The sequence below is a fragment of the Anolis carolinensis genome, chromosome 2, assembly GCF_035594765.1.
Source record: "Anolis carolinensis isolate JA03-04 chromosome 2, rAnoCar3.1.pri, whole genome shotgun sequence".
Lineage (NCBI taxonomy): Eukaryota > Metazoa > Chordata > Lepidosauria > Squamata > Dactyloidae > Anolis > Anolis carolinensis.
The window spans coordinates 22,606,387-22,622,963 of record NC_085842.1 but is presented as its reverse complement, the minus strand read 5'-3'; the positions used below and the strand labels follow the sequence as shown (position 1 = coordinate 22,622,963).

The 16,577-nt window shown below is 41.7% G+C and overlaps 1 protein-coding gene across 1 annotated transcript; it reads right to left on the bottom strand.

The window, feature by feature from the left end:
- Positions 1-398: 398 nt before the first annotated feature.
- On the bottom strand, positions 399-14,563 carry LOC134297055 (zinc finger and SCAN domain-containing protein 21-like). Its single transcript, XM_062973598.1, has 4 exons — positions 14,388-14,563; positions 9,868-10,859; positions 7,448-7,556; positions 399-4,136 (listed from the first exon to the last, which is right to left on the bottom strand). The coding sequence occupies exons 2-4, from the start codon at positions 10,654-10,656 to the stop codon at positions 3,115-3,117; spliced, it is 1,920 nt and encodes a 639-aa protein (XP_062829668.1). The 5' UTR covers positions 10,657-10,859; positions 14,388-14,563; the 3' UTR covers positions 399-3,114.
- Between the last annotated feature and the right edge of the window lie 2,014 nt (positions 14,564-16,577).

Below are 16,577 nucleotides of genomic sequence, written 5' to 3'. Positions count from 1 at the left end.
GAACTATTCTCTGTTGGAGGCAAGTGTGAATGTTGCAATTGGCCACCTTGATTAGTACTGAAAAGCCTTGCAGCTTCAAAGCCTGGCTACTTCCTGCCTGGGGGAATCTGTTGGTGAGAGGTGTTGGCTGGCCCAGATTGCTTCAAACAGACAAGCGTTCTTTCTCCCACCCTGGACATTCCACAGATATATAAACTCCACTTGCCTAGTTTCCAACAAACCTCACAACCTCAGAGGATGCCTGCCATAGATGTGGGTGAAACAGCAGGAGAGAATGCTTCTGGAACATGGCCATACAGCCCGCAAAACTCACAGCAACTGAGTGATTCTGGCCATGAAAGCCTTCGACAACACAGTAAGAATGTTCCATAAAAGAAACAAATGTACACATACATAACTACTTTGAACAGTTTATATCTATATATACAATGCCCAAATCCAACTTTTCTTGTGACACAGAATTGATTTTCAAAGCACCAAAAGGATACACAATCCTAGCCTTCGCCCAGACACTGTGACTACAGAGCCCAGCCTTTGGGGAAAAAAATATAACCTCTTAAAGACGGACAAGCTGTCTATATTGCTTTCTTTAGCATTTTTTTACCCCTTTCCAAAATCACAAATTCCTTCCACTTCATTTACAAAGAATTCTGTAAATTTGATTAAAGTTCTTACCAAATAAACAAACCAAATAAATGATCATACTATCTGTAATACGGATACTTCCAATTTGGAGAAAATCACGGTAAAAGGAAAGTCTGTCAGATAAAAGAGTGTAAAACTGCAATTCAGCACCAAAAGGTGGACTGAATATGCAAGATAAGTCACCCGTCTGCTGCCAGGCTTTGAAGCTGCAAGGCTATTCAATGCAAATCAAGGTGATCAATTGCAACACTTGCCTCAAACAGACAAGAGTTCTTTCTCCCACCCTGGACATTATGCCACAGATATATAAACCCCACTTGCCTAGTTTCCAACAGACCTCACAACCACTGAGGATGCCTGCCAGGAATGTGGGCAAAATGTCAGGAGAGAATGCTTCTGGAATATGGCCATACAGCCTGGAAAACTCACAGCAACTCAGTGATTCCGGCCATGAAAGCCTTCGACAACCTATCATCGCATTTTTAATGTTTTGTGGACTCCTGGTTGGGAAGTCCTGGTGCAAAGCCATTATGACATTGGCCATTTTATTTTTTAAATGTATTCTTTATGAATCCCAATACAAAATCTGCCTTTACCCATTTGTGTGTGTTTGTTTGAGAATAGCACTAAATTGTCCAGCACAACCTTGGGATCATTTTCTTAGGCCCCATCTACCCTGTCACATAATGCAATTAAAAATGATATTAAATGGAAGTGTAGATGGGACCGTAGTCAATTGCTGCCAGCTTAGATCTTAACATCATATATAAGGCGGATTGAGGAGTTGTCTTTGCTCAAAGCACATTGCTTTAGAGTTACTCACAGTGATCTTCACTTGTTATTTTTAAGGCTTCTCCTCTATTTTGAGTATTTCACACCAGGCATGGGCAAACTTTGGCCCTCCGGGTGTTTTGGACTTCAACTCCCACAATTCCTAACAGCCTACCGGCTGTTAGGAATTGTGGGGGGTTGAAGTCCAAAACACCCGGAGAGCCCAGGTTTGCCCATGCCTGGTCTACACTATACAGGTATGTATCAAGCTGAATGCCATTCAGACTGTCATGGGTCCATCCTATGGACTCCTGGGATTTGTAGTTTGGTGTTGATGTCATATGCCTTAAATTAATTTCCATCTTTTTGGAAGTCTAAGGTAAGCCTTTCATAGGATTTTCTGGGCAAGAGATTTGCCATTCACTTTCTCTTGCTCAGGTTGACCCAATGGCTTTCCATGTCAAACCTTGGTGCCCTAGAATTGTAGTCTAACATTAAAACCACATCTTATTTAATTATTATACTATGCTGTCTGTCTGTTGTTTTGGTAACATATGATAAGATCCCCGTATCCATTGTGGGGTGGGGTGTCTCAGACCAGATTGTAGTAACTTATATCACAGATACAACTGAACACCATTAAATGACACCATGGTGCCATTAGCGAGGCCCTCCAAGGTGATTGTATGAGAACGTCCAAGGGAGCCATACCATAGAATCGTCTACAGGACCTAACAAATTACTAGAAAAACCATTTTGCCCCATATGTGTGTTAAGTGAAACAATAGTTATACGCTCTGCAGTTATTATAATTGGAACTCTGTTAGAGAGGTCTAATCCATTCCCTTGAACCAACCCAAGAAAAGGGATCAGGAACTGAATCATTTTGCTTCTAAAATGCAGACAGGTACCTACCTTCACGCTTCAGTCTAAATCCAAATTCTATGGCTAAAATACACAACTTTTCTTCTTCTTTTTTGCATTAGCTCTTTTGAGGGTTTTCTTTTTTTTTTCTCCTACCTTGTGCTTTGCTTAACACCCAGGCTAATGAATAACATTTTGAAGAATTCAAAAGCTTGCTCACTGCTTGTGAGACTTTGGTTGCTCCCAGGAAAAGTATTGCCCAACAGCATAAAATATCTCCTGATGGACTAACACATTCACCTCTGGCCACGTGGACTTTAAAAAATCCACCACCAATCCAGCATCAGACAGAGCTAGATCAGAGATCGGCCATCGCCTTCATCTGCCGCTTATGTCAAGCCACGGGAAGTCAGAGGTATACTGTTACTGAAGCTGGAGGCTCTATTTAGTTCTCACACTGCTACATTTCAGTGGTACATGCATTACTACAAAGAGGCTAAAAACAGCTGGTCTTGAGGCCGCTTGTGATAAAATACAAGAACCTCTATTCTGCACTAGGTTTTGCCTTCTAAAACTAACTGGCAATACAAGCCTGAAACCTTGATTCCATCCCTCTCGCTATCCTATTATTTCTGTTTTCCCCAGCCTACCTCTATTTTCCAAAACCACCAAGCTAATCCTATACCATCCTTCCCTTCTTCTCACCTCCTGCCTGCACACTTCAGGCCTCCAGTTTCCAAGACTTTAGGGACCTGGCACCCTTCCTCTAAGCATCACAAGGGACCTATATACGACCGGGACAGACTAAATCATAAGGAACAGAACAGGCGTCCATCACAGCGGCGACAACCTGCCCAGGCGGCTGCTCGGACCCTGTTCGGCCACCTCCCACGAATCGCCCACCCCGTAGCTCTCAGCCGAGTGGATCCTCTGATGCGCCGTCAGGGTGGAGTGAGTACTGAAGCTCCTCCCGCATTCGTTGCAGATGTACGGGGTGTAAATCGAGTGAGTCCGCATGTGTCTCGTGAGCTTGGAGCTGGAAATGAAGCGCTTCCCGCACTCGGTGCAGCCGTAGGGCCTCTCCCCCGTGTGGACCCTCTGGTGCGTGTTGCGAGTGGACAAGTGGCTGAAGCTCTTCCCGCACACGTTGCAGAGGTACGGCTTCTCACCCGTGTGAATCCTTTGGTGTTTGCTGAGGTTGGAGCTGTAACTAAAGCTTTTGCCGCATTCGGGGCAGCTGTACGGCTTCTCGCCCGTGTGGACACGCAAGTGCTTTGTGAGATCTGAATTCTGCTGGAAGCATTTGCCGCAATCTGGGCAGCCGTAGCCGTACGGCATCTCCTCCATGTGGATCCGCTGGTGAGTGACCAGACCGCGGTGTTGGCTAAAACAAGCCCCGCACTCAGAGCACACGTAGGGCATCTCTCCCGTGTGGGTCCTCTGGTGGATGAGGAGGTTCGAGCGCTGCGCAAAACATTTCCCACACTCAGGACACTGGTGCGGCTTCTCGCCCGAGTGGATTCTCTGGTGTTTGAGAAGGTTGGAGCTCTGGCGGAAACACTTTCCACACTGAGGGCAAGGGTACGGCTTCTCCCCAGTGTGGATTCTCCGGTGAATAGTGAGGCTCGAGCGTTGGGTGAAGTGCTTGCCACAATCAGGACACTGATGGGGACTCTCAGTTGTGTGGACCCTCGGGTGTTTAATGAGGGCCTGGCCCTGATGGAACATTTTCCTCGCCTCAGGAATCTGGAGGAAGCTCCTTGGACTCAGCTGAACTCTGCCAGGACTTTTCAGACCATTCTCTGTGCTACGGATTGCCTTCTTCTCCCCATAGTCGCTACCGGAGTCACTTGAATCTGAAACGCAAGGGTAGGTGAAATCTTAAATTTACCAAGGAAAATAATAATAATAATAATAATAATAATAATAATAATAATGCCTCAAGTACCACCTTCCAGCAGCAAAGAACTGGTGGGATCACAAACCTGCAAAAGTATTGGAAAATGAACATGCAAAGATACTGTGGGACTTCCGAATCCAGACTGACTAAGTTCTGGAACACAACACACCAGACACCACAGTTGTGGAAAATAAAAAGGTTTGGATCATTGATGTTGCCATCCCAGGTGACAGTCACATTGACGAAAAACAACAGGAAAAACTCTGCCGCTATCAGGACCTCAAGATTGAACTTCAAAGACTCTGGCAGAAACCAGTGCAGGTGGTCCCGGTGGTGATCGGCACACTGGGTGCCATGCCAAAAGATCTCAGCCGGCATTTGGAAACAATAGACATTGACAAAATTACGATCTGCCAACTGCAAAAGGCCACCCTGCTGGGATCTGCACGCATCATCCGAAAATACATCACACAGTCCTAGACACTTGGGAAGTGTTCGACTTGTAATATGAAATCCAGCATATCTATCTTGTTTGCTGTGTCGTAATAAAATACAATAATAATAATAATAATAATCTTCTAGACTGCCCTCTCTCCCCAGAGGGACTAAGGGCAGCCTGGAAAACACACAACAACCCTGTGATTCGGGCCATACATACATATAAATGGCAAACATTCATATACATGGCAAACATTCAATGCCACAACTACTTCACTTAATATCAAAAGTATAAAATGACAATAACATACTCTTTATAATAAATATTCCAAATTAGATTAAACAATAAATTTAAACATGACACTCAGTAAAAACATTAGTGCACAGAGTGAGTGTATACCTGGATCCAATTAAATGACTAAGTTGCAGAAAATATTCAGTATTTGTTGTAGTTTCACTTAGACCACAACTGCTATGGGGTGACAATTATGTTAATTCTCCTCCTCTTCACATGCTAAAGTATCAAAGAGAAAGATGTTGGAAATTTTCTTCAAGCTTCCTCTAGTAATTTGTTTATCTATAATCCTGTTGCTTACTTATTATATGTATGGTCTGATATGCAGCTTTCTTTCCTTGCTCTATGTTTTTCCTGAGAAGTTGTGGGAGGGGCTGCAGACTATGAGATCCGCTCTGAGACAAGCACAGACTCTATCAGATATCTTGACTTTGGGACTGGTCAGATCGAAGACTTGCAAACACTTGCTTGCTGTTTATTCTAAGAGAGATGTTGTAACCGGATGGCACACAGAAACTATCTCAAACATATCTGTAACTGACTGATAAGTTGTGTACCTGTGTATGCTGAACACATGAAGGTTGTGAGTAAACCATATATGTTATTTTTCCCAAGTCTACTCTATTTTGTCTCTTGAGTGCATAATATAAAACAAAATTGTTTTATAGAAGAGTGGATATATTTTTGGGCATTGAAAAACACTTCTGAGGAACTACTATTTTATGCATTGGCATATTCTCAGTTTCCTAACAGTCCAGAGACAACAAGTTATTCAGTCTACGAAGTGAACCAAATTACATTTGGTTGTATACCACTTGAGAAGATTCTACTCAAACAGGTTTTTGGCTCTTCTCTAAAAGGCTATAAATGCCATTATCTCAAAGGTTATGATCTCTAAAGGGTCATGCTTTTCTTAAAAAAGAAACTCTTGAAATACATTACACACCAACTAAACTACATGTTGAAACTGCAACAGTCAGTATAGACTCCTATAATGCATTTATTTACATTGAACTACATTATATGAGTCTACCCCAGGCATAGGCAAACTTCATCCCTCCAGGTGTTTTGGACTTCAACTTTCACAATTCCTAACAGCCAGGAGGAATTAACATTAAAATGCAGGTTCAAACTGCATTATATAGCAGGGTAGATGGAACCTCAGAGACACTCTGATCATACTAGCTGGGGAAATCTAGGAGTTGTAGTCCAATGAAGAAACTTTTGTAAGCTCTGGCAGGGAGTAAAGGGCAGAATAAAGAGGACTCAAGCAATAAACCCCACCTAAGGAAACATCAATTAGTTCAAAACATAGTGACCAGAATGGTTATGGGTACATTTAGTAGTAATGAGCAAATCACACAAATATTAAAATCACTCTACCTGCTACTAATTACAGGCAGTCCCCAAGTTACGAACAAGATAGGTTCTGTAAGTTTGTTCTTACAATTTGTTTGTAAGTCAGAAGAGGTACATGTGCCATAGGAAATACGAAAGGTTTATGGGAGAGGCAGTGGGCGGGGTCATGCAAATTCCACACTAATTGAGAGAGTAAGAAACACTGGGATGTCTGTGGTGGAGGAAAAACAGAAAATCTAAGATGAAATTATCCCCATATGAAAGCCTTAACTTGGGTGGTGTGCAGTATGGCATTTGTGGACGACATTGGCAGGGCTCTTGGAAATGTTCACAGCGCTCGCTATAACCTGCAATGTCATTGGAGGGAGGGCCATTGGTATCTCCTGAGTAGTGGGAGCTAGAGCTATTTGTGGAAGTGGGAGCTTGTCTGTGTAAGTGGTCACCCCAGCCACACACATACATACATATTTTCACTTTTATTATGTGTACAGATTGGAGTATTCTAAGTACAATATTTATCTATGTTTCATTCATTAAAACCTTATATATATCCTAGAGGTAAATATGTCACTATGTCTATCCCCCCCATAGACAATTTTGGATTTGGGAATACAGTAGAGTCTCACTTATCCAACGTTCTGGATTATCCAACGCATTTTTGTAGTCAATGTTTTCAATACATCGTGATATTTTGGTGCTAAATTCATAAATACAGTAATTACTACATAGCATTACTGCATATTGAACTATTTTTTCTGTCAAATTTGTTGTATAACATGATGTTTTGGTGCCTAATTTTTAAAATCATAACCTAATTTGATGTTTAATAGGCTTTTCCTTAATCCTTCCTTATTATCCAACATATTCGCTTATCCAACATTCTGCCGGCCCGTTTACATTGGATAAGTGATCTACTGTATTTTGGAATTCCAGACAGAAGATGCTCAACCTGTAACAAATATCTTCTGAGTGAAAACCAACATGTTCCATATGGCATAACATTTCTTTACCGTGTGGGTTGACTACATTTCTATTAGCACCCACCACCTGTGTTTAATGAAGTGGTGAGAACAAACAACAAAAACTCAACGGGGGATAAAAGTGCCTGAGGTTGGATTCCCTCTAAGGAACATCAGTGACTATGTTCTAAGGTCTGGGGAACACCAAATCCTTACCCAGAACTCTTATGCTTTCTTGCTTCACCTCTCTGCAGATCCGTTTCAGCCCAGCGCCAAAGGGAGGTGCTCTCGACTCAGGCCTGCTCACAAGCCGGGCTTCCAGTGTCTGAAATGCAGATCCACACATTAACATGCTACCTTATGCATACCTTGACGTAAGACAGATCGGTAAAGAAGGAAAAGGTCAATTTGATATTTTCTTGTGTTTTCTGGTACCAAAAACAATGTTGGTGAAGCTGAGAATCCTTTACATGAAATACTTGGAACCAGAAGTATTCTTGTTTTAGTTTCTTTCTTTTTTTCAGGTTTCAAAATACCTGTATTTGCACATACAAATATAATAAGAGATCTTGATGAAGCATTGCATATTGGCTCATGGCAGTTAAGGGGATGTCAAACTGCATTTCTTCTATAGTGAATACAATATCACTTCTATAACAATGTTCAATCTGTTTTTATTATTCCCACTGTACAGATGATCCCTGAAGGAAAAGAAGAAACATCTTCTAGAGCAGGCATGGGCAAATTTCGGCCCTCCAGGTGTTTGGACTAATAGGAATTATGGGAGTTGAAAACATCTGAAGGGTCGAAACTTGCCCATGGCTGTTATAAAGGATAGAGATCTATCAATCACTTATAGAATGGCCAAGTTTTGCATAGCAGCTATAAAATTAAGAAAGCAGTTTAAGTTTTAACTTATTTTATTATCCATCCAGATTTTATAAGCGTCATATATGAAGCCATGAAGATCGACTCCATAGTATGGACTTTCTGCTTTTAATGAGCAAGGGTCTGGAGAACAAGCTCTACAAGGAACAACTTAAAGAGCTGAGCATGTTTAGCCTGCAGAAGAGAAGGCTGGATACATGAGGGCCATGTATCAAGATGTGATAGGGAGGAGGGAGCAAGCTTGTTTTCTGCTGCCCTGGTGACCAAGACGCGGAACAATGGCTTCAAACTACAGGAAAGGAGATTCCACCTGAACATTAGGAAGAACTTGTATACTGTAGTGTGTTACAGTGTGATAGTTATAGTAATACACTATTATAATTGTGTATTGTGTGTTGCATCTGGTATTACTAGTGGTGTTACGGCGTGGTGGTGTAGTGCAGTGTGGTGGTGTATGATGCTTATGTTATGCTCTACCAGTAATGTAATGTATTGTATGTACTACCGTATATACTCGAGTATAAGCCAACCCGAATATAAGCTTAGACACCTAATTTTACCACAAAAAAACTGGGAATACATTGACTCCAGTATAAGCCGAGGGTGGTAAATTTCAGAAATAAAAACAGATACCAATAAAATTATATTAATTGAGGCATCAGTAGGTTAAATGTTTTTGAATATTTCATAAAGCTCAAAATTAAGATAAGACTGTCCAACTCTGATCAAATCATTCTCATCTTCTTCAATATAAATGTGCTTATGTATCCTTTTAACAGAGTAAAATAATACATGTAATAATAATAATAATAAATACAGGAAAATAATACATGTAATAATGAATAGAGAATAATAATAATAATAATAATAATAATAATAATAATAATAATAATAATAATTATAATAATAATAATAATTTTATTCTTATATCCCGCCCCATCTCCCCGGAGGGACTCGGGGCGGCTTACATGGGGCCATGCCCAGACACGACAGCACAAATCAGATAAAACATTAAACTGAGCAGTAAAACTTCAACATGATTAAAAACAGTCATAAAAGTCAATATAGACAATAATATTAAAATCCTGATTTGGGTCAAAAGATAATAAATACAATAATAATATCAGAGTGAAATAATAAATATATTAATAATAAAAATAGAGTAAAATAAATGTAATAGTAGCAACAATAATAGAGAAAAATAATAAATGTAATAATACCAGTAATAATAGAGAAAAATACACAGTGGTAAAGAAATATAGATGGACAAATGTTAACATTGTAGTAGATATAAATCAACAATAGATATAAAATAATTATGCAAGCATTGTATGCTACATTATATATCTGCTATGTGATAAAAGTAATTATTGTATGAAAAATTTTAAATTCAATAAAAACTATTAAAAAAATAAAAATAAATGTCACTAATAAATAAATAATAGTAAACTTCCTAACTGAGAGAGCTGTTCAGCAGTGGAACTCTCTGAGAGTGGTGGAGGTTCCTTCTTTGGAGGCTTTTAAACAGAAGCTGGATGGCCATCTGCTGGGGGTGCTTTGAATGCAATTTTCCTGCTTCTGGGCAGGGGATTGCCATGAGGTCTTTTCCGACTATGATTCTAATGTTAAACCTTTTTTTTAAAAAAAAACCTGTTTTTAATGATTTATAGTTTTACACTCCTGGTCTGTGACCAAAATAATTAATTCATTCTCCAGTACTGATATACCTCAAGTGTCAAGGGACTCACCTGTCTTTCCTTCCTTTCTGTTTCCCGGCGCTTCAGCAGGAATGCTTCTGCCAGGGGCACCGCTTGGGCGCAGGTCTCCGGGTCGTGCTCCCTGACCCAGCTCTGGATTTCGTGCGGGAGGAGGGTCAGGAACTGCTCCAGGACGAGGAGGTCCAAGATCTGCTCCTTGGTGTGCTTCTCCGGCTTGAGCCACCCCCGGCAGAGCTCCCGCAGCTGGCTGCACACTTCCCGGGGCCCCTTGGCCTCGTGGAAGCGGAACTGCCGGAAGCGCTGGCGCTGGGTCTCCATCCGGATGGCGTCCACTTTCAGGATGGCTGCCTTGACCTTGCCGTATTCCCCGCGGTCTCGGACACTAAGGTTGCTGTAGGCCTCCTTGGCCTCTCGGCTCAACACGGGCAAGAGGCGGGCCAACCACTCGCGCCGGGGAAGCTTGCAAGTCCCGGCCAGGCGCTCGAAGGAGGCAAAAAAGGCCTTGTTGTCCCCCCATGGCACCACGTCTTCGGTCAGCGGTGAGCTTCCCCACCCGAGATGGGAGGACTGCATGGCGGCGAGGAACTCCTGCCACTGGGATTCCCAGCGTTCGGGCAAGCCTTCTTCGGGTTCCTCCTTGACTTGGAGAGGTGCAGCCCAGTTGAGGAACTCCCTGATGGTCCCGACTTGAAGGACGCGAGGCGATTTCCTGGCCCTTTCTGCCCCTTCTGCTATTTTGGGGCCCGTGGGGTCGTGGTCTTCCATTTTGACCCTCGGGTGCCCAGGCGTGGACCTTTTAGAACCTTCCTCGGCAGCCATTTACACTCTCAACGAGACACAAATTTGGGTAGAGTCCTGTAAAATTGTAGGAACTGATGTCTTCTTGGATTCGTCCTTTTCCCTCTGTAATATTGTCAGCAAAAGAGACCGGTTGCCATTGGGTTTTTATCCAGGATGTAAGGAGAAGTTGTTTTACGAAGTGCTCAATCAGATGACATCCTTAAGGAGTGACAATGGGTTGTCTGTAACGGGGAAAAAACAAGACAACGTGAAAACCAGAGCAGATATGCAGTGAAAAACTTATGCCCATGGGGTCCGTGACACCAGTTTTACTTCCATATTTCCAACAAAATATGATTTCTCTAGGAATTTTCAAGGTCATCCAGGTCGTCCAGGTGATTCTACAGCAGGCAGGGGCAAACTTGGGCCCTCCAGGTGTTTTGGACTTCAACTCCCACAATTCCTAGCAGCCTACTGGCTGCTAAGAATTATGGGAGTTGAAGTCCAAAACACCTGGAGGGCCAAAGTTTGTCCATGCCTGTTCTATGGTATGCATCTGCCAGAAGTAACCATAGTATCCCACTGGAAAATCTAACAAGATCCTATTATTTATTTATTACTAGCTGTGCCCAGCCACGCGTTACTGTGGCATTATCAATTGGCCACCTTGATTAGCATGTAATGGGCTTGCAGCTTCAAAGCCTCCCTGTTTTCAGAGTGTTGTTCTTTATTTACTGTCCTGGTTTTAGAGATTTGTAATGCTAGGAGCCAGGTTATGCTCATTTTCTTTGGATTTCTGTAGGTTAGAAACAGGCAGGCAAGTGTGGTTGATATACCTGTGGAATAATACAGTAGAGTCTCACTTATCCAACATAAACGGGCCGGCAGAACGTTGGATAAGCGAATATGTTGGATAATAAGGAAAGATTAAGAAGAAGCCTATTAAACATCAAATTAGGTTATGATTTTACAAATTAAGCACCAAAACATCATGTTATACAACAAATTTGACAGAAAAAGTAGTTCAATACACAGTAATGCTACATAGTAATTGCTGTATTTATGAATTTAGCACCAAAATATCATGATGTATTGAAAACATTGACTACAAAAATGTGTTGGATAATCCAGAACGTTAGATAAGTGAATGTTGGATAAGTGAGAATCTACTGTATCTAGTGTGGAAGAAAGAAGTCTTGTCTGTTGGAGGCAAGACTGAATGTTGTATTTGGACACCTTGATTAGCTTTTAATGGCCTTGCAGCTTCAAAGCCTGGCTGGTTCCTGCCTGGGGCAATCCTTTGTTGGGAGGTGTTAGCTGGCCATGGTAGTTTCCTTTCATGAATTTCCCTGTTTTCAGAGTGTTGCTCTTTATTTACTGTCCTGATTTTGGAGATTATATTGTTCTGTATTATTATAGAATCATAGAATCATAGAATCGTAAGTTGGAAGATACCTCATGGGCCATCCAGTCCAACCCCCTGCAAGAAGCAGGAAAATCTCATTCAAAGCAACCCCGACAGATGGCCATCCAGCCTCTGCTTAAAAGTCTCCAAAGAAGGAGCCTCCACCACAGTCCGGGGCAGAGAGTTCCACTGCTGACCAGCTCTCACAGTGAGAAAGTTCTTCCTGATGTTCAGGAAGATATATCACAGTATTATATCACAGTATTTATGGACATAATTGATTTATATATAGAGATTTACCATATTTGTACCCCGCCCTTCTCACCCTGAAGGAGCCTCACAATAGGCAACAATTCGATGACTTAGCAAACAAACAGTAATAAAGCATATACCTTAAAATATTTAAAAGGCAATATAAATATTAAAACCAAATTATTAAAACCACATAATCCGTAATCGTAGTCAAGGCCGTTCCAGTCATATTTGCACATGATGATCTTAATCTCTGAGATGGTTCATAGAGGGAGATACATTTGGACAGGTAAGCTGAGCCACAACAGTTTAGGGCAGTGGTTGTCAACCTTCCTACCCCTAAATATAGTTCCTCATGCTGTGGGGACCCCCAACCATAAAATTATTTTCCTTGCTACTTCATAACTGTAACATTGCTGTTATGAACCCTATTGTGAATATATGATATGCAGGATTTATTTTAATTCACAGGACCAAATTTGGCACTAACACTCGATACATCCATGTTCCAGAAGCATTCTTTCCTGACGTTTCGCCTGCATCTATGCCAGGCATCCTCAGAGGTAATGAGGTATATTGGAAACTACTATAAGAAAAAATGGGTTCCCAAGGGCTTGAACTAACAAGTGTCCACTAAATGAAATAATAACAATGTATTAAATATCATTAAACATTGTATTATACACAATAAACAAATGTAAATTTCAGATAAATGGTTACAAAAGCCAATCAAACTGTTGCATTCACAGTGTGATGAATGGTAATCAACTTTCTTGGCTATTTTCTTGTTTCTTCTTCAAAGAAGAGTAGACCCCTGATCCACAACCAGTTTCGACTACTTATAGTCTTCGTCTGGTGGTAGGGTCTGCAAGTATTGGGTAACATTAATACAATTGTACAAAGTGTTTTCTGGCTTAGTACAATTAACTATTAATACATACTACTTACTTTTGTTATTTAGATCAAACAATTCAAGCATGTACTCAATAAACCGTACAGTCAGCTATGGATGTTTCAGTTGCCCCCTTTGATTAGCATTGAATAGCTTCAAGGTCTGGCTGATTCCTGCCTGGGGGAATCTTTTGTTGGGAGGTGTTAGCTGGCCCCAATTGATTCATGCCTGAAATTCTGCTGTCTTCTGAGTGTTGTTTTGTATTTACTGTCCATATTTTAGAGTTTTTTAAAAATACTGGTAGCCAGATTTTGTTCATTTTCATGGTTTCCTCCTTTCTGTTGAAATTGTCCACAAGCTTGTGAATTTCAATGGCTTCTCTGTGTAGGCTGACATGGTAGTTGCCAGGGCCAGCTAACACCTCCCAACAAAGGATTCCCCCAGGCAATAAGCAACCAGACCTTGAAACTGAAAGGCTATTCAATGTTAACCAAGGGGGACAACTGCAACGTTTACAGCTGCTTCAAGCAGACAAGGTTTTTCCTCCCACCCTGAACATTGCACAGATATATAAACCTCACAACCTCTGAGGATGCCTGCTATAGATGTGGGCGAAACGTCAGGAGAGAATGCTTCTGGAACATGGCTATACAGCCTGAAAGACACACAACAACCCATGTATAAACCCCACTTGACTACTTTGCAACATACCTCATTACTTCTGAGGATGCCTGCCATAGATGCAGGCGAAAAGTCAGGAAAGAATGCTTCTGAAACATAGCCATACAGCCCGGAAAACTCACAGCAACCCAGACTGAATGCAGTTTGACACTTTTATCTGCTCCAACTCCTAGTTTTACAAGATCTGTAGGCTCCTCTGCCTCACCAAACCACAAGTCTCAGGATTCCATAGCATTGAACCCTGGCAGTTAAAGTGGCGCCAAACCGTATTCATTCTACAGTGTGGATGCATCTCAAGGAAGGGCTGACACTACTAATCCCCGCACAGCTCAAACGTTAGCAACCCTGCTTTCCTCTTGCAACATTATCACCCCTGGGAATTTCTTACCCTTAAAAATTAAACATGAGGATACAACTAATATTTTTTTAAAGAGATCCAAAATCTCTCCTTCCTTCCCAGTTGCAATTTTTTTCTTCCTCTTTTTTTTTACCTCCCAACCAGAGCTGCAAAAATCCTCTTGCTTTGCAAAATCAACTCACCTTTTTTGCAACAACCTCTTGCATGGGATCAGTTGCACCTTGCAAGAAATAGAATTGGGAAATCCGAAAGGCGATTTTCTTTCCCCTCGGGGTAGAGAAAAGCAGGACAGGAAGGTGCATCCAGTATTTAAGTCCTCCCCTAAAAAGCCTGGCCAAGTCCCGGGCCTTTCTAGCAAAGCAGGCACCTCTCTAGGCTTAACCCTTTGCAAGGCTTCCTGCCCAAGCAAAGCAGGTTGCGCCCTCCAGAGGAAACAGAATTGATGCAGGATTGCTGTGTGTTTTCCGGGCTGTATGGCCATGTTCCAGAAGCATTCTCTCCTGACATTTCTCCCACATCTATGGCAGGCATCCTCAGAGGTGGTGAGGTATTGTTTCTTCCTCCCACCCTTGCACAGATATATATAAACCTCACAACCTCTGAGGATGCCTGCCATAGATGTGGGCGAAACGTCAGGAGAGAATGCTTCTGGAACATGGCCATACAGCCCGGAAAACATACAACAACCCTGTGATCCCAGCCATGAAAGCCTTCGACAACAGAACTGATGCAGCTTGACACCCCTTTAACCCTTTGACACCCTTTTTATCCAATTGCTGCCATTTAGAAGGCTAAGCTCCGCCCACTTGGTCTCCTATCAACCTACTCAGCCCAGGGCACAGGCACGGTTAGGCCTCACTTAGGCCTCTTCCACAGATTATCAGATTTTAACTGGATTATATGACAGTGTAGACTCAAGGCCCTTCCACATCTATATAACCCATTTAGAATCTTATATTATCTGCTTTGAACTGGATTATCTTGACTCCACACTGCCATATAATCCACTTCAGTGTGCATACTAAACCTAAAGACAACCATACAACAGACATTCAATACCACCACTACCTCAACAATTTCTTACCAACACCACCAGACAATGCCACAGCAATGCGTGGCCGGGCACAGCTAGTTGTAATATATAACTGTATTTAATAAATCAAAAACTGTTTACTGCCATTATTTCCATGTACAACAATCTATGGTACCTCTTGCAGTTTCCACGCTGATTTCTCTCTATTGTAGTTTCAATGTAGTCATGAAAAATGAATAATATAATAATAATATAATAGTAATAATATAATAATATACTACAATAATAATAGAATAATAATATAATGATTTTATATATATACTAGCTGTGCCCGGCCACGCGTTGCTGTGGCGAAGTATGGTGGTATGGGAAATAAAGTATTGAGGTATTGGTGGTAGTTACGGTAAAGGGTAAAGGTTTTCCCCTGACAGAGCTTAGCCTTCTAACTGGCAGCAATTGGATAAAAACAATTCTTCCTCTCCCTCTAATTAGGACTTTTATTTTTATTTTGTTTTTGTTGTATGAACGTAGAGGCATGGATGAGGGGTTGTGCTGCTAAGTTTAGTGTTTCTGGGATGTGTAGTTTTGTTGTTTTGTTCTAGGCCGAAATTTCATTACCCCTAACTGTAATGTGCATAATTCCCATGGAGTAAACAACAAAACCACTGGGCCAAATCACACCAAATTTGGCCACAAAAGACATTAGTCATCCAATCAATCTGCATGCGGCAGCGTGTCAGCAAAAATGGCTAGGCGTGTCAGTGCTGACACGCGTGTCATAGGTTGGCCATCACTGTCCTAGAGCATCGAGCCTAGAGCATTGCATTAAATCTACAGTGTGGATACTGTCAGAGTAATTTGCAGCGCAGCAGTAGTTGGATGGAATCAGTGGAACGCAGAACGAAGTGACACCCAGAGACTTTGGTAAAACTATATACGAAGTTTTACTGACTTCAGTAATAATCAAGACAAACAAGCTTGCAGACAAAAGACAAACACAGGACTTGACTCAACACCTAGGTAGACAGCACTCGACTCAACTCGGAACAGAACGCAATCATTAATGTACAAACACTTGTGTCTGGACACTCCTTGGTTCCAGCCACACATCAAGGTCATCACAGCTTCTTAGTAATTAACTCTTTCCAGACTATAGTCCACTCTGGATGATGCAATCAGTATGCAAGACAGGCAAGACACAAATTTCATTTAAACACTACCAATACACAAATCCCACATTAACAGATACACACCAAGGACTGTATTGCAATCTCTGTGGAGAGCAATTGGATTGGAGAAGGTGCTTTGTTTTGGGTTGCTGACTGCGAGTTTTCCAGGC

Excerpts from the sequence above, each read along its gene's own strand:
- LOC134297055 (XM_062973598.1), bottom strand. The coding sequence starts at position 10,656 with ATGGCTGCCGAGGAAGGTTCTAAAAGGTCCACGCCTGGGCACCCGAGG. Across the intron at positions 7,557-9,867 it reads CAGAAAGGAAGGAAAGACAG|ACACTGGAAGCCCGGCTTGT; the intron begins GTGAGTCCCTTG and ends TCTGCATTTCAG. Across the intron at positions 4,137-7,447 it reads AGAAAGCATAAGAGTTCTGG|ATTCAAGTGACTCCGGTAGC; the intron begins GTAAGGATTTGG and ends CTTGCGTTTCAG.